The sequence below is a fragment of the Mobula birostris genome, chromosome 17 (genome assembly GCF_030028105.1).
Source record: "Mobula birostris isolate sMobBir1 chromosome 17, sMobBir1.hap1, whole genome shotgun sequence".
Lineage (NCBI taxonomy): Eukaryota > Metazoa > Chordata > Chondrichthyes > Myliobatiformes > Myliobatidae > Mobula > Mobula birostris.
The window spans coordinates 11,949,066-11,975,711 of record NC_092386.1 but is presented as its reverse complement, the minus strand read 5'-3'; the positions used below and the strand labels follow the sequence as shown (position 1 = coordinate 11,975,711).

Here is a 26,646-nt window from a genome sequence, read left to right as displayed (position 1 = left end):
TTTAGAGCGTTTGGTGATGGAAGAATGTATAGGGGGATGTTAGAGGGAGTTTTTTTTACACAGAAACTGATGGATGTGTGGAACATGGCGTGATGGGTGGAGGCAAAGGCAGATACTTTAGGGACACTTAAGAGACTCTTTGAGAGGCACGTGAATGGAAAACAAGGAGGACTGTGTGGTTTATAGAAAGCCCACAGCAAATGTCACAGTTATCTTTTTCAAAGTTCAAAGTAAAATTTGTTATCAAAGTACAGTAGAGCTACTGGACTTGATGTTTCAATCCCTATGGTAAGTCGGCACTCTCGATGTTGGCAGTGGGCTTGGAGTGGTGACAAGGAGGGAGGGTAGGTACGTTATCGGGGTCATCAGGTGGGCACCCTCCTCCTTTGATGTTTCGTTGATAAGCCCATGATGTCTCCAGAGGGCTCAACGGTGCTACCTGGCGTCCCAGGTACACCCCCCTCAGTTCCATACCCTCCTGTCTTCATCTTGCAGCCCAGTTGTTGTCTTTCCTTTTAATCCAAATCCAATTGCTGCTTTCTTCTGCTGCATTTGACAATTTGCTTGTTGGAGGGAATGACCCCTCACCCCCATCTTCTTCAATAGACTGGTCGTAGATGTAGCAAGGAATCCCCTGCATCCCACTTCTACAGGGAAAATCTTGGTCTTCCAGCCATTCTGGGCAGCTTCAGTTGCCAGTTCAGAGTACTTGGTCTTTTTCCTCTCATAAGCTTCTTTGACTCCATCTTTCCATGGTACTGTCAATTCCACAACATATGCCAGCTTGGCTGTTGTAGACCACAGGACCATGTCTGGCCAGAGTGTTGTAGCTGTAACGTCTGGGGGAAACACAAGCATTTTTTCCAAGTCCACATCCATTTTCCAATCCCGAGCAACCTGCAGAATGCTTCCATCTTTTGATGTTATATGGTGCTCTGGAGGTTGGCCTGCTGGTACAAATGGTGTGATGTGGACATTACAACTCTGAGTTTTATCTTCTTGCTGGCATACTCAATAAATCCATAATAGAAAAATAACCATTATAGAATCAATGAAAGACTGCATCAACTTGGGCATTCAACCAGTGTTCAAAATACAATAAACTGTTCAAATACAAAAATAAAGAAATAATAAATAAGCAATAAATATCGGGAACGTGAGATAGAGAACTCTTGAAAGTGAGTCGATAGGATGTGGGAACATCTCAATGATGTGGCAAGTGAAATTGAGTGAAGTTATCCCCTTTGGTTCAAGAGCTTGCTGGTTGAGGGGTAACGATTCCTGAGCCTGGTGGTGTGAGTCCTGAAGCTCCTGTACCTTTTTCCTGATGGCAGCAGTGAGAAAAGAGCATGGCCTGGGTGGCGGGGGTCCCTGATGATGGAAGCTGCTTTCCTGTGACAGCGTTTTTGTGTGGATGTGTTCAATGCTGAGGAGGGATTTTCTTGTGATAGACTAGTCCGTATCCATTACTTACAGCCCAGTCCATCAATTCACTGTTAGATTTAGATGAATGTGTTCATTATTTTATTTAATAGCTAACTGGTTATGTTATTAGTATATTTACATGAGAAGAGAAAACATTTCTATAAAATTAAAATTGTTTGGCTAAGAAATAGCCTTCTATCCTGTACAATGACTCTACAATGAACCTATGACAACTTTGGCCACTGCCCCATTGCAAACACTGCAGAGTCTACAACTGTACTGAGGACTGCAGTACTGAGGTTCGACATGGAAGATTTTGAGTAAGAGGGGGTCATGATTGAGAGGTTCACTCTAGGTCTAAGAGTCAAAGTAAAATTTATTATCAAAATACACAAGTTACCATATATTACCTTGAGGTGTTTACAGGAAAATAAAAAAGCAGTGGAATTTATGAAAAACTATACATAGACTTTGGAGTGGTGAAGGCTAAGGGGAGATCTATTAGAGATTTATAAGATTGAGAAGCAGTATCCTTTCCCCATTGTAGAAATGTCTAATACCAAGAGGGCATGCATTGAAGGTGAGAGGGGATAGTTTCAAAGGGGGTGAGAGGGGTAAGATTTTTACTCAGAGAGTGGTGGATGCCTAGAATGCTCTGTCTGGTGTGGCAATAGAGACAAATACGTTACAGGCTTTTAAGAGACGTTCAGATGGGCACCTAAATATGAGGAAGATGGAGGGATATGGACATTGTGTAGATAGGAGGGATTAGTTTTTGGATTTTTTTAAATTTATTTTTTAGGCGGTTCCTGTGCTGTGTTGTTCTATGTACTGGACTAAGACTGACAAACGACCAATGTGCAGAAGAAGACAAATTGTGCAAATGAGAAAAAAAATACTGAGAACATGAATTATAGAGGTCTTGAAACTGAGTCTGTATGTCATGAGATCAGTTCAAAGTTGTGGGAAGTGAAGTTAACCTCGCCCGTTCAGGAGCCTAATGGTTGTAAAGTGACTCGGAGGTTGAGGGTAGGCAGTGACTCAGTAGAGCGTGAAGCTCTGTGGGGAGTGAGCCCTAGGGGTGTTGGGGAGGGGGAGAGAATTACAGAGCCATGTCGCCTTTGGAGGGTTGTGGTCTAAGGATGTGTGCTATTAGGTGGCTACTGCCTGGGTCAGTGGGTATGGAGTTGGTATTGTGGGAGGTAGGTCAGAGGAAAGGAGATGAGAAATGGAACAGGGTTGTGGACAGTGGTTAGCATAATACTATTGCAGTGCCTGTTGTAAGATGCGGGTTCAATCTGTGCCACTGCCTGTAAGGATTTCGTACGTTCTCCCTGTGAACGTGTGGGTTTACTCCTCCCACGGTCCAAGAACCTATCGGTGGGTTGGTTAATTGGTCATTGCAAAGTGTCTTGTGATTAGGCAAGGATTAAATCTGGGTGGCACAGCTTGAAGGCCCGAGAGTGCCTATTCCATGCTCTATCTCAATCAATCAATGAATAAAATAAAGGTGATTACAAGTTGTCAGGATAGGATGTTGAACCCATATTTCATGATGAAAATGAGGATCAAGAAAATGTTCCCGTGACTTGCAGCATAGATTCAGATTCATGTAGCACCTGCATGTTGAAACAGTTTTTTTGGGGGGGGTGCTCATGGCCTGTAAGTGTTGTCATGCCAACACAGCATACACCCAATGCTAAGCTTAGCAGAATAACATAAGCAACGACAAGAGCAAAAGAAGCCCCTTTCCCTCTGTGATGGGGAGCACTCAGTAAACACACTCCCTATGCACATGCACAATTGTCATTCTGCTGTTGCGGTGTTGAGTGCATACACTTCCCCAGTATATTCTTAGAATGGGTTTTAAATCGAGCTGATGCTCTCAGGTAGGCTTTATGGTGTCTTTCCCGCCATACACGACAGAATATTCCATTTCTTTAGTAAAGGGGATGTGCCAATGTGTATATTTTGTATACTGTATTTAAAGTAGATTCTTTTTATCTTGTAATATGAATGCAACTATATTGTGGGGTGCCTTATATTGTAATTCATGTGTAGTCTTGTTAACTTCATGGGTAATTAAAGATGGTCTATCCTGGTGCCTATCTGCCCTCAGAGAGGGAGAGAGAGAGAGATCAGAACAGCCAAAAGTTCACACTGGACAAGTATGGAGCTGTTATTGTGTTTTTTGGTAGATACCTTGTTGTAAATATTGGCAGTTCCTTTTCACTACCTTCGTTAATTTTTGTAAGTTTGATTTTGATGCACCTAATAAATACGCTTGCGCTAAAGTGCTAAGCAACTCCAGATTTTTTTCTTCTTTGGTCATAACCCTCCTTCCCTCCCAGTCCACCCACTCACATACAGAGACTGGCCTACAACCCAGGACAGGTGGCCACCGGGCCTCCAATCTCCGGTCCCTGGTCATGGATATTCTGACTCTCAGACAATGGGCCTCCAATCTCCATCCCTGTATATGGTTCAAGATGCTTCACAATGCAAACAATGAAATCAAAACTTTGAATAGATTTTGAGGTTGTCTATGCCGCTTGAGTTTGTGTTTAGATTTGACTTGGGTTAGATTAGTTTTATCTATCACATATACATCAATGTGTCAAAATGTCCAGAGAAATGCTTTCCTTGCGTCAATGACCAACACAGTCCAGGAATTGTGCTGGGGGCAGCCCGCAAGTGTCACCATGCTTTCTCCACCAATGTAGTATCCTCACAACTCACCAACTCTTTGGAATTTGAGAGGGAGCTGGAGCATCCGGAGGAATCCCACACAGTCACGGGGAGAACGGATGATCTCGCAGACAGGGGTGGGAAGTAAACCCTGACTGATGACTTTGGTCACTGGTGTTGTGCTAACTGCTGCGCTGTCGTGCTGCCCTAGCTGCTTCCTGATGGCTCCTGTAGACTAAAAAGCTTCAGCCATCTTAGAAATATAGAAACATAGAAAATCTACAGCACATTACAGGACCTTCGGTCCACAATGTTGTGCCGACCAGGCAACCTACTCTAGAAGCTGCCTAGAATTTCCCTATCATATAGCCCTCTATTTTTCAAGTGCTGTGTACCCATCTAAGAGTCTCTTAAATTACCCTATTGCATCCACCTCTACCACCTTCACTGGCATTGCATTCCACACACCCACCACTCTTTTGTGTGAAAAACTTACCTCTGACAACCCCTTGTACCTACTTCCAAGCACTATGCCCCTTCGCGTTAGTCATTTCAGCCCTGGGGAAAAAGTCAGTGGCTATCCACAAGATCAATGCTTCTCATCTTATACACCTCTGTCAGGTCAAGGTCCTCCGTCGTTCCAAGGAGAAAAGGCCAAGTTCACTCAACCTATTATCATAAGGCATGCTCCCCAATCGAGGCAACATCCTTGGAAATCTCCTCAGCACTCTCTCTATAGTATCCACATCCTTCCTGTAATGAGGTGACCTGTAATCTTGGCCCATGCTCAAGAGTATCTACTGGCTCTGCCTCTAGACCCAGAGAAAACTATAGAACTAGGTATAATGTACCATCAAATGTCACCAGTAACTTTATTTCTTGCCTTATGGAGAATTCCAAGACATTTTTTGCAGACTGGGTATTGGATTAAATTGAGTTTTGTATAGACTAGGGAATGGGGAACTCATTGTCCTTGTGCACTGATACACAGTGCACCTGAGTAGCAGTTGATTCTGATTGATAATAAAATCAAAATAATAAGAAATTGGAATGTCACTTCTAGGAAGGGAAGCAGTCAGTAATCCTTCTATCTCCCTGAATGCCTCACTATCATATCTGATCAGGTTACACATTTGTACGTTTTAACATTAGATAACATTACAAATGCAAGAGATTCTGCAGAGGCCGGATCTTGAGCAGCAGACACAAAATGCTGGAGGAACTCTGCAGATCAGACTGCATCTATGGAGAGGAATAAACAGTTGTCATTTTGAGTTGAGAGCCTTCAATAGACAAGATTAGATATATTTGTCACATGTGTTGTACATTATTGAATCATCAAAACCTACAGAGAAAGGCGTCATTTGCATCAACAACCAACACAGAAGATGTGCTGAGGGCAGCCGGCAAGTGCCAACATGGCCAGCCCACAGCTTACTAACTCTATCCAGTCTGTCTTTGACTGCGGGGCGAAACCGGAACACCCAGAGGAAACCCACACAGTCACGGGGAGAACATAGAAGCTCCTTACAGGCAGTGGTGGAAACTGATCCATGATCTCTGGCACCGTAAAGTGTTAACGCTACTGTGTCGCCCTTCTGCTCCTGTGCCACCTTTCACGTTACTGTGCTGGCATTATGAGGTGTTACCAGCCACTGTTTGGAGAGTGTAAACAATTCCTGGGAATTCTATCATCACCTAATCAAATTCCCTAATTTGTGGGCAAATTGCACTTGTGAATTCAGCTGAATGTAAACCTGAAGCAGAAATTGAGATCTTCCCATACAGTTCAACTATTCAATAAAAGATTTGCTAAGTTAGATTTCACGTTCCCACATTTGGACTCCTTTGATATCTTAAATCGGAATCAGGTTTGATATCACTTGCACATGTCATGAAATTTGTTAACTTTACAGCAATAGTACAATGAAATACATGATAATTAAATTTAGAGGAAAAAACTGTTACGTTAAGTATGTATATGTCTATCAAATAGATCAATGCCCATTTAGATATCTGCTGACTGAGGGCAAAGCGGTTCCTGAACCTCTGAATGTGTGCCTTCAGGCTTCTGTACATCCATTCCAATGGTAACAGTGTGAAGAGAGGGTGGTAGGGATCCTTCATGACGGGCATTATCTTCCTAAGGCACCACTTCTTGAAGATGTCTTGGATACTACGGAGACTGGTACCCATAACGGAGCTGACTAATTTTACAAGTTTCTGGAAGTTATTTCAGTTTTGTGCAGTAGTTCCCCCCCCCCGCCCCCCTATGCCAGATGGTGATGCAGCCAGACAGAATCGTTTCTACAGTACAGCAGATACACGATGCAGTAGATACCAGGATATTCGCTGGGACGCATGTTTGATTTCCATCAAAAAGTTACTCCTATCATTCACAGTGTATGCTGTAGTTATTTCCAAAATCCACCCAATCCTCTAGATGTCCTGTGGTTTATAGAGCTGCAGATAATATTTTCTAACTGGTTAATGGGGAAAGGTGTCACAGTAGCGTAGTAGTTAGCACAACGCTTTACAGTGCCAGTGACCTGAGTTCAATTCCCACCGCTGCCTGTAAGGAGTTTGTACGTTTGTCCTGTGACCGTATGGGTCTCCTCTGGGTGCTCTGGTGTCCTCCAGCGGTCCAAAGACCTACTGGGTGGTAGGATAATTGGTCATTGTAAATTGTCCCACGATTAGGCAAGGGTAAATCAAAGGTTGTTGGATGACAGGGCTCGATGGTTTGGAAGGGCTGTATCTCAAAATATAAAAAAAAATTAAGGGGAATCAGAAGGGGAACTTTTTCACTCAGAGGGTGGTGGGAGTGGTGGACACAGGTTCAATTTAAGAGAAGGAAGCATAAGTACATGGATAGGAGGGAGATGGAGAGTCCTAGTTCCGGTGTGTGTCATTGGGATGAGGTAGAATTACAGTTCACGCACTAGATGGGCTGAAGGGCCTGTTTCTGTGCAGTAGTGTTCTATGACTTTAAACTCTTAGGTTTTCTATGCACTTCAGTCAAGGAAAATTTTAGTTGGTAGAACTCCGGGCGCATTCTCTAGTTATACTGCTTGAGACTGGAAATGAAAAGTGGAGGTATTTGTACAAAATACAAGGAATATTTATATTAGAGGTTTTGTATGTGACAGATGTGTTGGGAACTGTATGACTGGTGAGCCTGACACTGAAGTGTTCAGTCACCTTCTACAATTCTTACTTCGGAAAAGCATTTGGAAAACGTGTAGCTTGGGAGGCTGATGGTTGAGTTGTTCTCTGATCTTGGTAATTTTACTTGCAAATGTTTCGTCATCATACGAGGAGACATCATGAGTTTGCTGTTAATTGTGCTGTGTCCTCTGATGGTATATACCTACCATCATTTCGGAAACTTAATCATGATGTAGGGAGGAAATCTTGTAATGATGACCAATCAACTGATTGATAAATATATAAAAGCCAAGCATTCGGACAGCACACTGATGATGTCTTCTCATATGGTGACAAAACGTTTGCGTGTGAATCATTAAGGTTGAAGAACAACTCAACCCAACCAATTTTTATTTCATTTGGAATATGCACATGTTGCTGAACAATGAAGCATATTTTAATGCAATTATTCTTCAAGATTCTTTAAGTGATTGAATAAATATTTGCAAATTAAAATAATCTACTGTTGGTGCCCTTTATATTTTTATCTCAATTCTGACATTAGTGTTGCTCAATTTTGTGTTTCGTTGACAGACAGGAACTGCCTTTAGGCCAATTAACTTACGCGTACAAGCCAATAGACGAGGTTAGTGGGCAGCAGGACTATACCTCCTGCGTTGGCCCACACAAGAGAAAGAACTGATTATTGTTAATTTTAGTAAAATGCAATTTAAGTGCATTCAGCTGTTTCTTATTTCTATAAGATGCTAATTTATCTTCCGTATTACAGTTCAGCTGCATGCCTTCGGTGATATATTAGTATCAAGCTTACCATAGTTAACGAGTTCTCACTCCCCACAGCTCTTTCATCCTAGTAAACGAGTAATACATTCATTTGCATGATCTTTAAAATCAAATAATTATCAACACTTTTCTGTTGCTTTGGCTGTACTTTACAGGAGACTCTGTTGTATTCTGATGGACAATCTCTTCTTCTTTCTCTTTAGGTCAAGATGATATTACATTTAATACATATCCCGTGGCTATGCTCCACGTTGATGCTCGCATCATTGGTACACTCAGGTAAGTCTACATTAGAGCACAGAGCAGTAAGCGCAGTGAAGGCCCTTCAGCCCACAGTGCCTCTACTGGCCGAATGAAACTACATCTATTCTGTGTCCTTCCCCTGCCTGCGTATTCAGGTGCCTTTCTATTAGACTCATTGTCACTGTGTTATCTCCTTTGGGTGGCAGGGTGGACTTGCATCTGTACCAAAGGTGCATCTTTCCTCCGCATCTGCTTAGGGCCCCAGTCAAAGTCACAAGAAGCCATGGTCGTATGCGCAACTGGTGCGTGTCTCAAGTCCAGGTTATGCGACCACTGACACCAGGCAGCCAACCTCCGAAGGGTATTGATGATGGCTGTGGTCACCCGTCTTGTAAAGACATTGTCCAGAAGGCAGCAATGGCAAACCACTGCATAGGAAAATTTGCCAAGAACAATCATGGTCATGGAAAGACCATGATCACCCATGCCATACAACATGGCACAGAACAAACGAATATTATCTCCATCCATGATTCCTCCCTGGCAACCTCTTTCAGGCATCTACCACTTCCTGTACCTTTTCAAAAAAAACTTTCCCTGCACATCTTCTTTAAATTTACCCCCTCAATATGAATGCACGTGATTTGGAACTTTAGGTTGCTGATTCTTTGGGACAATTTGGGACAGATTCTATGGTACTTTCCTAAAGGGTTGTCAATCGTTGGGTCCTCTGGTGACCGTAGAGGCCAATCCAGGATCTACATACTCTGGCACAGTGTGGGCAAGAGTAAGTGCTGGCTGTGGTGAGTGGTTTGGCTCTTTTGGTTGTTCGGTCTCTCCTTTCACAGCTACCACTGTTTTCAGTGGCACAGCAGAAGTTTCTCTCATGTAGCACGGCTCCCTCTTGAACAGATTTCCTCAGGTGCATCTATTGAGTGCTCCAGTGCCTAGCGTCACTTTTGGATGCTAGGTGGAGTTTTATGTGTGGTCATGTGAAAGAAGTCACCAGAGAGAAGTGCAGGTAGATATGAAGCTGTATCTTTATTTGACAAAATGAGACACATTAGGCATCATATTGACACCCTTTTAGAGGATGAGGTCTGCTTGACCCAGCTCCACATGACATTTTATATGCTAAAGATCAAAGGACAATTCAGGACAATTCCATTTTTACAATGCTTTCTTTGAACTACACACAAACTTCAAACTTCTCTCTTTACACCCACTCTACAGACACCCAAATATCGAATTTAAATCAGCATTGTCTGGTCTTCCAATTAGCTGTGGTTCACGGTTCTTAGGAACCCATTGTTCAGAACTGCAGTTTAGATTTAATCTACAGTCCATATTCAGATCTGAAGATTGGTGGCTGAAGTTATTTGCTATATGTGTTAACCCAAAAAAGACACTTGAAAACTATGTATATAAGCTATCTTGCCCATCCTCTGGGTCCCCCCCCCCCACCGTCTTTCTTCCCGGACCTCCTGTCCCATGATCCTCTCGTATCCCTTTTTGCCTATCACCTGTCCAGCTCTTGGCTCTATCCCTCCCCCTCCTGTCTTCTCCTATCATTTTGGATCTCCCCCTCCCCCTCCAACTTTCAAATCCCTTACTCACTCTTCCTTCAGTTAGTCCTGACGAAGGGTCTTGACCTGAGACGTCGACTGCACCTCTTCCTACAGATGCTGCCTGGCCTGCTGCGTTCACCAGCAACTTTGATGTGTGTTGCTTGAATTTCCAGCATCTGCAGAATTCCTGTTGTTTGTATTTAAGCTATCTTATGTTTTTAGATTCAATGTGTTATTATTATTATTGTGTTCTCTTTTTTTTGTGCAGCATCAGATCTGGAGGCACAATTATTTTGTTCTCCTTTACACTTGTGTACTGGAAATGACATTAAATAATTTTGAAACTTGCACCAGTTTTTAGATGTGATGTTGAATTTCTTCAGGTTGATATTGAAGACTACATGGAGCAGAATCGCACACTGGTCATTGTCATCTTTATGGACAAATAAGATGTGCGATACTCCAGCATTTTTTAGTTTCTGTCTTTTTCACCTCCTTATTGCTTCAGACTTATTATTTGCCCCTTTAATGATAACTTTACCACCAGACCATCAGTAGTTAGAATCCTGGTGATGCAGAGATGGCAGATGCTGGAATGTGGAACAACCACCAGCGCTTGCTTTCTCGCACTTGGTTTCTCGCTTTCTCGCTGTTGCTCTCGCTCTCTCTCGTGGTCGCTCTCACTCGCGCTTGCTTTCTTGCTCTTGCGCTCGCTCTCTCGCTTTTTCTCGCGCGTTCTCTCACGTTCACTCTCAAAAAAATTAATTTCCGGGACATTGTATATAATTTGCGGGCATCAGGGAGCCACTATTAATATGCGGGAGACTCCCGGAACTTCCGGGAGAGGTGGGATGTCTGGGGTCATCACTTCCCTAGCTATAGGCTGATTCATTATAGAGCCTAATGTCTAACGGTAAGAATGACCTCATATAGCACTCTTTGGAGGAGCACAGTTGTCTTAGTTTATTACTAGAAGTACTCCTCTGTTCAGCCAAGGTGGCATGCAGAGGGTGAGAAACAAATAAGACATGAGAGGGTTACACGATTATAAGTGGCAGAGCATAGACAGGGAGTATCTGTTTCCAGGGTAGAAATATCTTATAGCAGAAGGAATGCATTGATGTTGAGGGTTTCAAAGCGATATGAGGGGTAAGATTTTTGACTCAGAGTGGTGGATGCCTGGCTTGCACGGTCTGGTGTAGGGACCTTTAAGAGATGTTTAGATAGGTACATGAATATGAGGAAGATAGAGGGATAAGGAAATTGTGTAGGTAGGAGGGATTCATTTTTGAGGTTTTTTTGATTTAGTTTTTAGCTGGTTCAGCACAACTTTGTAGGCCAAAGGGCCTGTTCCTGTGCTGTACTGTTCTATGTTCTATCAGACCTACTCAATATTACTCATGGAAAATACAGTGAAATAAAATCAAAAATATCCTTCAGAAATGTGTCCATAATACACAGAACAATTGAACAACAGAACGAGGTCTGTATTAAAACAAAAATGAACAAATCTCTGTGGACCAATAGCCCATGCAAATTGAAAAAAGTATGGAGCTGATTAAGTCTATAAATCCGGGCCTCATTAAACCCTCCTTGGGTGGCTTTAAATAAAATCATGATAACATTTCAATAATATCTACCAACAGGTTATTTGGTCACATTAGATGCATAGCAATTATAATAGTTTAAGGCTTGGGGCTGGAGTGGAGATATTTAATTTGTGATTAGAAGTAGAGCTTGTTGTGTATTTTCAGGCAACCAGGGCAAGGTGAACGTACTTTGCCAGTTGTGTACATCCTGGGTAAAATTTTAAAACGTTGCCGTTTTGTACTGGGAAAATTTCTGGGATTGGAGGAGAGTCTAGGGGTGGGGAGGTTGACTGAGATGAGTGCAGCCATGGAAATGATTGAAAGAACTGGCCAAGTTCTCAAATTCCTCCAATTATTAGTCCCATCATTAGCAGAGGACTAAAAATTATTATAATTGGGAATGTTTCCACAAATGGGCTTTGGTACTGATGAGGTGCCAAAGGAGGAATGAAAAGGAGGTGTGAGGAGTGTTTTATGGCTCTGGGCCTGTAATCATTACAGTTTAGAACAATGGGGGAGGGGGGATCTCATTGAAACCTGTTGAATATTGAAAAGCCCAGATAAAGTGGACATGGAGACAATGTTCTCTATTTTGTGAGGGGAGGGTGGTGGTGGTGGAGGAGTATAGGACTAGAAGGCACAGCCTCAGAATAGAAGAACGTTCATTCAGATCAGAGATGAGGTGGGAGTTTCTTTAGCCAGAGGGTAGTGAATCTATGGGATTCAAGTCATTGGTAATATCTACAAAGGTTACAGGGAGAAGGCATGAAGTTGTGAGAGATAATAAATCAGCCATGATGGGCTGAATGGCCTAATTTGCCTCCTAAATTGGTGAAATGCTGTTTGGTCAAAAGGTTGTAGGTTTGGAGGGGATAACAGAAGTAAGGAGGAGCAAGCTTTAGAGGAATTAGAAAATAAATAATGAAATGTTAACTTTAAAACTTACACCTTTACTCAGATTTTAACATCACAAGACACATTAGTGCAAAATTGCATCTCAGTTGTTTTTTTGTTTGCTGTTTGCATGAGCCTAGCTTCTGTGCTGGCAGGTGGCTTGTCTGGGTAGCCTTCAACTTGATGACATGAGCATCCAGTATTTTCTCTTCTCTCTTTTTCAATTCACCACTCTGGTTCCCCTTCCACCCTTTCTCCTCACCTGGAGAGCACCTCCTCTTTGCCGTTCTCCCATGGTCCACTCTCCTCTCCTGTCAGATTCCTTCTTCAGCCCTTTACCTTTTCCACCCAGCTTCTCACTGTATCCCCCCTCCCCCACCCACTTACTTTCTTGCTCAGCTGGCCTCACCTGTCACCTGCCACCTGCCAGTTTGTACTATTCCCTTCCCTCCCTACCATCTTATTCTTGCTTATGTTGTCCTTTCCAGTCCTGGTGAAGGGTCTTGGCCTGTAGAGTTAACTGTTTGTTCCCCTCTCTAGATACTACCTTACTTTGCATTTTGTGTGTGTTGCTCCAGATTTCCAGCAACTGCAGAATCTCCTAGTGTTTATGGTCTTAGAAAGTCAACTTGGTATGAAAGTTTTGATCGTGCCTCTTTCTTTGTCCTCAGCACATGACAGCGAGAAGATGATGAAGATGAAGATTAAGAGGAGCTCCCACGTGAAAGGCAACCTGGCCAGTTTCGTGTCCCTTCCTTGCCAATATTCAATGCTGGCCACATTCCCGCCCTCTAACCACTCCTTCCAGGAATCTCCACGCATCAAGTGGACGAAAATAGAGGAGGGCAAAGATGGTAAAATCAAGAAAGAAACTTTAATTTTAGTGGCGCATAACGATGTGATAAAAATTGCTGCTGACTATGACGGACGGGTGGCCGTGCCCAAGTACCCTGCGGTTCTGAGTGATGCCACGTTGACCATCTGTCGTCTACGGGCCAGCGACAGAGGGCTTTACCGCTGTGAGGTGATGATCGGCATTGAGGATGAGCAGGACACTGTCTCGTTAGATGTCATTGGTAAGTTACTGGTTGAGTAATATTGAAACCTACAGGAAAGATATCAATAAGATTGAAGGAGTGCGGAGAGAATTTACAAGGATGTTGCTGGGACTTGAGGACCTGACTTATAGGGAAAGGTTGAATAGATTTGGATTTTTATTCCCTGGAGCGTAGGAGAATGAGTGAAAATTTGAGAGAGGTATACAGAATTATGAGGGGTATAGATAGGGTAAATATAGCAGGCTTTTTCTGCTGAGGTTGGGTGAGACTAGAACTAGAGGTAATGGATTAAGGGTGAAAGGTGAAATGTTTAAGGGGAACATGAGGAATTTCATCACTCTGAGGGTCAGAGTTGTCTCTATTTCCTGAGGAGACTGAGGTCCTTTAACATTTGCCGGATGATGCTGAGGATGTTCTACGAGTCTGTGGTGGCCAGTGCGATCATGTTTGCTGTTGTGTGCTGGGGCAGAAGGCTGAGGGTAGCAGACACCAAAAGCATCAACAAACTCATTCGTAAGGCCAGTGATGTTGTGGGGATGGAAGTGGACTCTCTGACGGTGGTGTCTGAAAAGAGGATGCTGTCCAAGTTGCATACCATCTTGGACAATGTCTTCCATCCACTACATAATGTACTGGGTGGGCACAGGAGTACATTCAGCCAGACTCATTCCACCGAGATGCAACACAGAGCGTCACAGGAAGTCATTCCTGCCTGTGGCCATCAAACTTTACAACTCCTCCCTTGGAGGATCAGACACCCTGAGCCAATAGGCTGGTCCCGGACTTATTTCCTGGCATAATTTACATATTACTATTTAACTATTTATAGTTTTATTACTATTTAATTATTTATGGTGCAACTGTAACGAAAACCAATTTCCCCCGGGATCAATAAAGTATGACTATGACTATGTGATAGTGTGGAACGAGCTGCTAGCAGAAGTGGTCAATGTGGGCTCAATTTCAAAATTTAGGAGAAATTTTGGATGGGAGGGGTTTGTGGTCCTGTTGCAGGTCGATGGGACTAAGCAGAATAATAGTACGGCATAGATGAGGTGAGCTGAAGGGCTTCTGTGCTGTAGTGTTTCAAGACTCTAAAGGCCAGTGAGTGGCCCAACAGCATCACCCTTATTGGAGTTCTTCTGTTACCTCTATTATGATACACATAGAATAATGTACAACATGGACCTAAATGCTGCTCTAGTTTAGACTTAGAATTTTGGGCCTTAATTAGATGGAGAAGATAATACTTGTCCCAGTGTTACCTCACATCTGCTTAATCCAAATTGTAAGCCTGTAAATGGAGGTGACACTTTGGTGCAGTACTGTGGTGTTAGCGACTGCAGAGAGAGGGGACGTAGCTGAGCTCATCACCAGTGTCACCTCACCAGACTCCATCTACACTTTTCATTGCTTCAGCAAAGCAGCCAGCATAGCCAAAGATCCCACCCCACCCTGGACCTTCTCTGTTCTCCGTTCTCCCATCGGGCAGAAGATACAAAAACCCGAAAGCACGTAGCACCAGCTTCTATCCCACTGATACAGACTGTTAAATGATTCTCTCATACAATAAGATTGAGTTTGGACCGAGAGCCAAAGCATAAAGCCCTGATACCAACATAGCTCTCTAGGTCATTGAGGCACGCAAGCCTCAAACTATGAGAAGATTGTGGTCCTCTGGGCGAGTTCCTGAGGAGAGTCTGGTGAAATCCCCTGTTTGAGTCCTTTGTCACTGGCTCAGGTGGTGCTTCCATAACTTGTTCAGGCACACAGTAGGCAGTGCATATGCTTCTGGATGTGGACTTTTCACTGCGTTTGGACACGGTAAATAGATTTAACTACTTATTTAGAGATGCAGCACAGTTGCAAGCCCGTACACCCAATCGTACCCATGTGGCCAATTAACCTACTAACCCGTAAGTCTTTGGAACATGGGAAGCGGCTGGAGCACCTGGAAGCAACCACGCAGTTACGGGGAGAATGTAAAATCTCCTTACAGACAGCAGCGGGAGTAGAACCCAGGTCATTGGTGCTGCAATAGCGTTATGCCAACCACTACACTAGATATTGTCGAAGATACGTCCTTCATTCCTCAAGAGTTAGAACAATGGACCGCACAAACTGGTGAAAATGCTGCCTCTGACAATTATTGGAATCTACAGCTTGCTTTAATTTCATTCACCGCGGCAGGGACCCGCTACACCAGGTACCTCATCATAAACTGTACATAACTTCCTGTGGTGGTAGCTGCATGATAGTGGAGAGTGTGTAACTGCATCATTATCTTTAACTTCTGTTATAAAATATATCAAACTTTTGTCACAAGACCCCAATTCATCAGAGAATTGTCTTAAATCTAGAATGAAACCCAGCTCTTTAAATCCATAAACATGAGAAAGTCTGCAGATGCTGGAAATCCAGGGCAACACACACAAAATACTGGGGGAACTCAGCAGGTCAGACAACATCAATGAATAGTTGATGTTTTGGGCCAAGATCCTTCCTCAGGACTGCAAAGAAAGGGGGAAGATGCAGAATAAAAAGGTGGGGAGAGAAAAGGAGGCTGGCTGGAAGGCGGTAGGTGAAGCGAGGTTGGTGGAAAAGGACCATGCGAAAAAGGGAAGGATGAGGGGACTCGGAAGTAATAGGTAGTTGAGAAGAGATTAAAAAGTCAGAGAGGGGGTACAGAGCAAGAGGTGGGTTGGAGTTGGAATTTGTTTACTGGAAGGAGAAATCGATATTCATGCCATCAGGTTGGAGGCAACCCAAGCAGAATATAAGGCGTTTCTCCTCCACCCTGAGGATGGTGTCATCTTGGCACCAACACATCAAATGGGAATTGGAATCAACATGTTTGACCACTGGGAAGTCCTGCTTGTGGCAGATGGTGCAGATGTGCTCGACGTGTTTAAATCCATGCTGAATCTGCAAGGCTATATTGGGTGCTGTTTATGGATATTTCAGTCACCAGCTTCAGTTTTGGAATTGGTTCATCATCGGAGTTAATTCGTTATTGTCACATGTAGCAAGATACAGTGTCTTGCATTCTGTTCGTACAGATCAAGTCGTTACACAGTGCTTTGAGTTTGACTAAGGTAAAACTATAACAATGCAGAATAAGTACAAATGCTACCAATACAGCGCAGTGCAGATAAATGGTAAAATGCAAGATCATAACGAGGTAAATTGTGTGGCAAAGAGTCCTTCTTGGTATTCAGTAATTAGTAATGAACTTCTACTCAGTGCAAGACTGCCTTCTGAGCCGGAAAATAAACAGAATGTTAAACATTTACCCAAGAGATTCTGCAAGTACTGGAATTCCAGAGCAACACACACAAAATGCTGGAGGAACTCAGCAGGTCGGACGGCATCTATGGAGAGGAGTAAAAAGTCAAAGTTTCTGGCTGAGGTCCTTCATTGGAACTGGAAAAGAAAGGAGAGAAGCCAGAATAAGTAGGTGGGGGGAGTGGAAAGGGTACAAGCTGGCAGGTGATAGGTGATACCAGGTGAGGGGGAAGATGGGTGGATGGGGAGGGAGGATGAAGTGAAAAGCTGAGAGGGGATAGGTGAAAGGGATGAAGAAGGACTCTGATGGGAGTAGATAGTGAACCATGGAAGGAAAGGAAGGAGGTGGGAACCAGAGGGAGGTGATGGGTGGGTGAAGCCATTCTTATTACACACACACATCAATTTTTCTTCAGACTCACGTCTGCCTCACTCCTTGAGAAGCTGGGAGGTGGGAGGGGGAATAAAATGAGAAACAGGGAGGCGATAGGTGGAAAAGATAGAGGGCTGACGGAGAAGGAACCTGATAGAAGAATGTCAAGCTGTCTTCATCGACTTGAGGCTATTGCTGCCAAAATCTGCCAACAGAGCATTTTTTTTCTCAAAAGAAATGTTGTGTTACTAGGGATTAAATCTCATTCAAACAGTTGATTTTGAGATGTACATAGTGACAGTAGGAGGTATGCAATATATAAGACTGTTCAAATATGTTTGAAACAACCCTTGGTTCTAAAGAAAACCTTTGTAGCAGCCCTTACTCTACACAGTTATCCCGAATACTTTGCAATAATCAGAGTGCATTACGAAATCCACTGTTTGACAGTGATTTAATGCCTGGTAACATAACAGTACTTCACAGTTATTACTGTGTTTCCACTCATTCACATTAGCTTGTTTCCATATGGTAAATGTCAGATGATCTGTGCATCTTGTGCTCAAATTCTACCACCCCTGTGCTTGCCCTTTCATAGTGTTACCACCCATTACACCCGCCCATCCAAACTCCTTTTTTAAAAACGTAGGGTGGTGAAGGCCAGTAGGGTCCTTGAACAGACATCAACAATGTGGTAAGAATCATTTTTGTTGCCATACCAGCACTTTCCAGCTGGAGACTTGGAGAGACACTCTGGAGTTTCCTCTCTGGGGTCCAGCAGTTTTGAGACTAATTTTAATTCCCAAGCTCCAGAACAAAGCTAAAACCAACCATCTTACCATATACAACAGGCAGCTGCCCCTGACCCCTCAGCAGGCAGCTTATGGCTAACACACACAACATGTTATAGGTACTCAGCAGGTCAGGCAGTATATATGGAAGGGAATAAGCAGTTGATGTTTTGGGCCGAGACCCTTCATTGGGAATGGCTGTCAGCTCTATTGATACTTTTTGATGGCTCAAGATAAATTGTTAAGTTGGTTTATTATTGTCACATGCCTTGAATACCGTTCATACAGATAAGTTCATTTCAACAGTTTATTGAGATAGTAAGTGATAAAGCAATAACTGAGCAGAATAAGCTATGCACACAAAATGCTGGAGGAACTCGAGGTCAGGCAGCATCTATGAAGACGAATAAGCAGTCATGTTTCAGGCCAAGACTCGATCTATTGAAGGGTCTTGGCCCAAAACATTGACTATTCATTCCAGATCTTGTGATATTCCAGCTGCTTGTATTACTATCTACCACCTGTTCCCATGGCTTCGTGTGACCCTGATCGGGGGACTAAGCAGGTGCTACACCTTGCCCAAGGGTGACCTAAAGGCTAGCAGAGGGAAAGAGTGCCTTACACCTCCTTTGGTAGAGATGTATCATCAGCCCGCCACCCTGTTGAGTCTGGTGGAATGTGGTTTCAGGCTTTTATTTCTTTTGCCTGATGGGTGAGGAAATGTCTTGCAGAGTGGGGACGTGGATTTTGTTGGCTGCTTTACTGAGGCAGTGAGAAGTTTAGACAGAGTCCATGGAAAGGAGGCTGTTTTCCATGATGTGCTGAGCTGTGTCCACAACGCTCTGTGGTCTAGCAGTGTTGAGGATATTTATAATTCCCAAACTCCAGCACAAGCTGAAATCAACCATCTCACCACACCCAGTGGGCAGAGTCTCCTTGACTCTGGTCCTGCAACAGGCAATTGTTTTTGTCTTTATAACCTGCTACAGACTATTGTAATCCTTCATCCAAGAACAATATGGCAACCCTCTGGAGATACCACAGATGCTGGAAATCTTGAGTAACACAAACAAAATACTTACTGGAGGAACTCTGCAAGTCAGGTTGCATCTATGGTGGGGGGTGGGGAGGAGTGAACAATCAATGCTTCAGTCTGAACCCTTTTTCAAGATTGGAAAGGAAGGGGGCAGAAGCCAGAAAGTCAGATATGTAGCTGCCAGCTCTGTTGATATTATTGTCACATGTACTGAGGTACTTGGGTGGCAGGGCCCGTGGGCAAGGTGTAGCACCTGCTTAACCCCCCAGTCAGGGTCATGTGAAGCCATGGAGCAGGTGGTGAATGGTCGCATGAGCAGCTGGTGCATATCATAAGTCCTGGTTATGTGACCACTGACGCCAGGCAGAGAGTTCCTGAAGCATTTGATAATGGCTGGGGTCACCTGTCTTGTAAAGACACTGCCTAGAAGAAGGCAATGGCAAACCACTTCTATAGAAAAAATTGTCAAAAACAATCATGGTCAAACACTATGATTGCCCACGTCATATGACACGGCACATGATGATGAGGTACAGTGAAAAACTTGTCTTGCATACATTTCATACAGATACATTTATTACAACAATGCATTGAGTTAGCACAAGGTAAAAACAAATAACAGAATGCAGAATAAGCAACACACACAAAATGCTGGAGGATCTCAGCAGGTCAAACAGCATCTATGGAGGGAAATGAACAATTGATGTTTTGCACCAAGACCTTTCATCAGATCAGATTTATTGTGGCCTGAAACGTTGACTATTCATTTCCCTCCATAGATGCTGCCTGACCCGTTGAACTATATTTTGTGTGTTACTCAAAATTTTGAGCATCCACAGAATCTGTTGTTTTTCCAAAGTGCAGAGTAAAGTGTTACAGTAAGTGCTGTTCAAGTAGACAATAAGATGTAAGCTCATAACAAGGTAGATTGTGAGGTCAAGAGTCTATCCTATACTAGGGGACTGTTCAATTATCTTATAACAGTGGGATCAATGCTGCCTTTGGTGGTTTATGCATCCAGACTTTTGCATCTTGTGCCCAATGGGAAGGGGAGGAAGAGAGAATGTCTGGAATGTGTGGGTTCTTTGATTCTGCTGGCTGCTTTAATGAGGCAGCAAAAAGTTTAGACGAAGTCCATGATTTCCATGATATGCTGACAGCTTGCTTTTCTAATGATGAAAGCAAGCTGCTTCTAATTTGCAGGGAACGAGTACAGCATCCTCCATTCTGGCATTGATCGTTTGGACCTCTAAAATACAAATGTGGCTTTCTGATATTTTCGAGCAGCTTTTGCCCACAGGCAGAGGTATTCAAATGTAATGATCGTCCACATGCAGAACAATGGGTCTCCACTGAATTTTGCCCAAGAAACCAATATCTCTTGAGTGAATCTGATTGGCTAATTGATATTGGATTGAAATCAGCCATGACCAAGTGGCAGAACAGACACGATGGGTTCAATGGCCTAATTCTGTCCCTATGTCTTATGTCTATGTTCTATACCCTAGCATGAGTCTTCACCTTCCAAAGAGAATAAAATAAACAAGTGTGCCCTTCCTTTGGTGCATTTATTCACTACTGTCCTTTCACCCATAGGTGTTGTCTTCCACTACCGGGCAGCCCTGAGCAGGTACTCTCTGAACTTTGAAATGGCTAAGAGAGCATGCCAGGACAACAGTGCCACCATTGCAACTCCTGAACAGATTCAGTCAGCTTACGAAGATGGGTTTGATCAATGTGATGCCGGCTGGCTTTCTGATCAAAGTGTCAGGTAAGCTGTGAACACAAAATCAATTTTGTGCAATTTTTAAAATCGTAATTCAGGCATTTAATATTTCCTTTTTAGAGATGACAAAGCTACTGTTTAGATATGATCAACCCCCATGGACACTGTGCTTCTGTAACCCAAATTAATTTTATTTAGAAACATAGGTCCTTTTGGTCCTTTGAGCTGCGTTGCCCAGCAACCCCCAGCAAACGTGCTTTAACCCGAAACTAATCACGGTACAGTTTACAATAATTAATTAACCTACCCGTTACATCTTTGGACTATGAAAGGAAACCAGAGGACCTGGAGAAAGCTCACACTTTCCATAGGTAGCACATACAGAGATTTCTTACAGAGGACGCCGGGTTTGAACTCTGAAATTGGACGCTCTGACCTGTGATATCGCACTAACTGCTACACCTCCATAATGCCCAATTAGGTGTTACTAACCATCTGCCTGGGACTGGAGTCAGCTCATTTGTTATTGCTATCTTAAAGTTTAAACCAACCTCATTTCCTTTATGGTCATTGACATAGTAGTGTGTTTCTAAACTTATTGAAACAGTTGGCCTTTTTTCAGTGTGAGAATTGTTGAAAACCAATGTTTGTTGATGCCTTGATATCTCTGCCAATACTTCTTTCAGAGTGACTACATCTGAATGATTTAAGCCACAATATGTGGTTTGAGATGTGTCCTGCTGGGGAGTCATTTACTTCCACAAAAATGTGTCCTGAGAACATATGTAGTGATCCTTGTATGTGTGCATTATGCAATTGTGGTTCTCCTTCAATTCCAATGGCTTTATTAATGGTATAGGCTTTATGATGGCATTGACGTTCTGATGTCAGATTGACCATATTATGCCAATATTTCACCAGAAAATCTAAATGCCTACCAAATTATGGCAACACATACAAAATGCAAGTATCAATGGAGTGGAATAATCACTCAATGTTTTGGGCTGAGACCCTTCATCAATGCTTCATACAGTGCTGTTGATGATAGCAACCTCCAAATCTTACTTTTCATTGTAACATTTAAGATGATTGTCGATACCTCAAAATTCTCTGTAGTTGCAGAGGTGAAGTTGTTTCATTTTCATTCCCAGCCACTTCTGGCATCTCCAAGCCTGAATGCTTAAAACCATAGTAAGCAAAACAGCTCTGAATTGTCTTGCTGTTTATTTCTCGCAAACTACCAGTGAGAAAAGCTGCTTTTTGAACACGCAACTGAGGTTATTTAAAAAGTGTTCGCTCAAATCACCATGTTTTGTTCATGCAAGTGCAATGTGTCTGATGCAGGTTAGAAACTGTTCGGCAACAGTCTTCTGCTCCAGTTAAGTGGTATTGTGTCTCAAATGAGGGAAGGGAATCCTGGCTATTTTCTTGATTAGATTTTGTTCTTTAAAAGTTGTCCCAGATGAGCGGGTGTTCCGATTAACTGATGGTCCAACTAACCAGAATCCACTATATATAGTATTTAATCAACACAGTTCAATCTAGATGCCACAACGCAACAACCAGAGGTCAATAGAACTGAATATTTTGAGGAAAATGCATCAGTCTGCTGATGTTACACAGCAACAGTGAAGAAGCTAAAGCAGCCTCACTATTGGTCTACACCTCACCATTACTAGCACCATTCCCTCTAAGCTGCAGGGGTGTGTGGCCATGAAGTAACTGAAATGCCCCTATGCACATAGCCTTTGTTGCTGCGCAGCTGGAATTTTCTTTTATAATAATATAATTTTGAAATTCTGATATAATTTTGAAATCTATGTTAATATAATAGTAAAATATCGTAATTAAATATATTCATGAATATAATCCAGAAATTTTCTAAATATTAAATGTACCACAACCTTTGAAATGTTTTAGAGCTTCAATGTATTTACATAGTCAGTTTTTCAAGTCACAACACTGTTACCAATTTTAACAATAAACACAGAATGGAAGTCAGTAGCTCATTGTTAATAAAAACCGCTGTCTCACTGAACATCGGCACTGCCTAGTCAAAATTTGCATTGTGCCTCTCAGTTGCTTTGACAGCCTGACATCGTTTACTTGTGTTGGTGAGTTGTGGTTTGTGTTTGTTTGATGTGAAAAATTCTATATTTTGACTTATGATAAGAGATCTTTCAAAAAAAAGTCATAATCTAATAAATTAAAAAATTCTTTGAACAAATGAAAACGTTTCACATGCCGCACAGTTTACAAGCTGTTTAAAATTAATTTCCTGCTCAGAACAATGGTTGGTCTGCACAGCCATTTAAAAAAATTAGAGGGAATATTGAATACAAATTGTTGTTTTGAAAATTAGCAAAACAGTCAACGTGTTTGAAACACTATCAAAAGTGTTGCACAATTGTATAAGTTCATCCATATAATGCTAATTTAGCAAATCTTTGCCCTCTTTCTCAGGCTTACTTGAGTAGGGCAATAATGTAAAGCACTGCCATTCACATTCAGAAAACACAAGTTTACATTGAAACACGTTGGCATCCTTCGTGATCTTTCAATGAAGATAATTCATCATTTATGCCCTATCCGATGCACACAATGGATGAAAGACAATCTGTCTTTTTATAATTTCCTAGGTATCCAATTACCAAACCCAGACCTGGGTGTTATGCAGATAAGAAAGGACAACCAGGTGTGAGAACATATGGTCTACGAGATCCCAACGAGACATACGATGTGTACTGTTATGTTGGAGACACACACGGTAAGATGGATTTATTGATGGCTGGACATTTATCATAGGGCATAGAACATAGGAAATAGCACAGTATAGGCCCTTCAGCCCATGATATTATGCTGACCCTTTAACCTTTAAAATTATGACGCCTTGTATTAGCTATTTCAGCCATAGGAAAAAGGTGCTGGATGTCCACTCTATCAATGCCTCTTATCAACGGCTACACCTCTATCATGTCACCCCTCATCCTCCTTTGTTTCAAAGAGGAGAGCCCCTAGCTCGCTCAACCTATCCTCTTAAAACATGCTCTCTAATCCAGGCAGCATCCTGGTTAAAGTAGATTCAGTATTACGCAACAAGAAACAGTAATGAAGAACAGCTTTGTCTTTTTTAAGTAAATGTGAGGGTGCTGTTTTGATGAGTCATATCTCTAAAGGCAACTTGTCCTTTTAGTCAAATTCCTGAGCACCTGTTTGTTGCTGGTTATGAAAAGATGAGACGCTTCTCAGTCTGTTTTCCTTGAAATTAAACAATCTTGCCTTATGAGAAAGCAAACATGCGAGGAGCATTTGCTGGTTCTGGGCCTGGACTTGCTGGAGTTTAGAAGGATGAGGACTGAATATGGAGAGGCTTAGATAGAGAGTGAATGTGGACAGGATGTTTCTTTTAATGGTGGAGTCGAGGACCAGAGGGACAGCCTCAGAAAGAAGGTCCCTTCAGAACAGAGATGAGGAGGAATTTCTTTAGGCTAGAAGTTGGTGTATCTGTGGAGTTCCCTGTCACAGTCAGTTGTGGAGGCCAAGTTATTGGGTATATTTAAAGTGGAGGTTGATAAGTTTCTGATTAGTAAAGGTGTTAAAGGTTACGGGGGGGAGACCGGTGAGTGAGGCTGAAAGGAATAATACACTCAATGTCCACCTTATTAGGTACATCTGTACACCTGCTTGTTAATGAAAATATCTAATCAGCCAATCATGTGGCTGCAACACAGTGTATAAAAGCATGCAGACATGGTCAAGATGTTCAGACCAAACATCAACATGAGGAAGAAATGTGAGCTAAGTGACTTTGACCATAGAATGATTGTTGGTTCCAGACAGGGTGGTTTGAGTATCTCAGACACTGCTGATCTCCTGGGATCTTCACATACAACAGTCTCTCGAGTTTACAGAGAATGGTGTGGAAAAACAATAAAACATAGTGAGTGGCAGTTCAGTGGGTGAAAATGCCTTGTTAGTGAGGGAGGTCAGAGGAGAATGTCCAGACTGGTTCAAACTGACCGGAAGGTGATAGTAGGCGTTACAACAGTGGTGTGCAGACGATCATCTCTGAATGCACAACATGTCGAATCTTGAAGTGGATGGGCTACAGCAGCAGAAGACCATGAGTATACACTCAGTGGCCATTTTATTAAGTACAGGAGGAACCTAATGAAGTGGTCACTGAGTATAAATCAGTCATGATGGGATGGCAGGGCAGACTCACTGGGCTGAATGGCTTGATTCTGATGCTGGGTGTTATGGTCGTCTGGTATAAAGCCACAGTCTATGGGGATGTAAAGGGGTGACCGTCTTTCCTGCTGTAATGTTAAAGAGCTTGTGTTGTGCTTCCAGTTGCTGTTTCTTCCCGCCCTGTTTTCCTTTCCTTCTTACTCTGCGGTTTGTTGTTCCTGATCATAGAACAATGAACATTCCAGAACAATACAGGCCTACGGCCCACTATGTTGACCATTCTGTGAAAACCTCTTGAACAAAATTTCCTCTGAAGCAGATAATCCAAATGTTGCCTGGACCAAGCTCTTAGAAGATCCCATTTACTTTAATTATCAATATCAAATTAAAGTAATTGGAAACTGTTAAGAATTTGGCACAATCAGAATTTCTGTTCTACCAACTGATAGTCATTGAACTTTCTTTGCTGTTATTAATTAAGCTAGGCGCCTCAATATTTTTATTTTTATTTATTGAGAGCAATGCAGAATAGGCCCTTCTGACCCTTTGAACCATGTGCCCAGCAATCCCCTGATATAATTCTAGCCTAATCAAGGGACAATTTACAATGAACAATTAACCTATCGGGATCCAACATATAATTCTCCGTAACTTCCGCCACCTCTAACGGGATCCCACCACTAAGCACATCTCCCTCCCCCCCCCCCCAGCTTTCCGAAGGGATCGCTCCCTTCGCGACTCCCTTGTCCATTCCCCCCCTCCCCCCCATCCCTCCCCACCGATTTTCCTCCTGGCACTTATCCTTGTAAGCAGAACAAGTGCTACACATGCCCTTACACTTCCTCCCTCGCTACCATTCAGGGCCCCAGACAGTCCTTCTGGGTGAGGTGACACTTCGCCTGTGAGTCGGCTGGGGTGATATACTGCGTCCGGTGCTCCCGATGTGGCCTTCTATATATTGGTGAGACCCGACGCAGACTAGGAGATCGTTTCGCTGAACACCTACACTCTGTCCACCAGAGAAAGCAGGATCTTCCAGTGGCCACACATTTTAATTCCACGTCCCATTCCCATTCTGATATGTCTATCCACAGCCTCCTCTACTGTAAAGATGAAGCCACACTCAGGTTGGAGGAACAACACCTTATTTCCGTATGGGTAGCCTCCAACCTGATGGCGTGAACATTAACTTCTCAAACTTCTGCTAATGCCCCACCTCCCCCTCGTACCCCATCCATTATTTATTTATATATACACATTTTTTTTTCTCTCTGTCCTTTTTCTCCCTCTGTCTCCCTCACTACACCCCTTGCCCATCCTCTGGTTCCCCCCCCCTTTTCTTTCTCCCTAGGCCTCCTGTCCCATGATCCTCTCATATCCCTTTTGCCAATCAACTGTCCAGCTCTTGACTCCATCCCTCCCCCTCCTGTCTTCTCCTATCATTTTGGATCTCCCCCTCCCCCTCCCACTTTCAAATCTCTTACTATCTCTTCTTTCAGTTAGTCCTGACGAAGGCTCTCGGCCAGGACCGTCGACTGTACCTCTTCCTATAGATGCTGTCTGACCTGCTGCGTTCACCAGCAACTTTGATGTATGTTGCTTGAAATTACAGCATCTGCAGATTTCCTTGTGTTAACCATCAACCAGTACATCTTTAGACTGTGGGAGGAAACTGGAGTACCTGGAAGAAACCCATGTGATCACAGGGAGAATGTAAAAGCTCTTTACAGGCAACGACGGGAATTGAACACGGTTTGCCTGTACTGTGAAGCGTTGTGCTAACCCCTGCTCTACCGCCCTGCCCCAATTGCACTTGTTTGCCATTAAT

General features: G+C 42.9%; 1 protein-coding gene across 3 annotated transcripts in view; it reads left to right on the top strand.

Moving 5' to 3' along the window:
• The window catches only part of LOC140211503 (uncharacterized), a 211,065-nt gene that overhangs the window by 16,876 nt on the left and 167,543 nt on the right, over positions 1-26,646 (top strand). For all 3 annotated transcript variants that reach the window (XM_072281269.1, XM_072281270.1, XM_072281271.1), the window contains exons 3-6: positions 8,268-8,343; positions 13,030-13,434; positions 20,498-20,672; positions 23,267-23,394. In XM_072281269.1, the coding sequence (XP_072137370.1) occupies positions 8,274-8,343; positions 13,030-13,434; positions 20,498-20,672; positions 23,267-23,394 (778 nt within the window). In that variant the 5' untranslated portion in view covers positions 8,268-8,273. The remainder of the gene's footprint in view (positions 1-8,267; positions 8,344-13,029; positions 13,435-20,497; positions 20,673-23,266; positions 23,395-26,646) is intronic.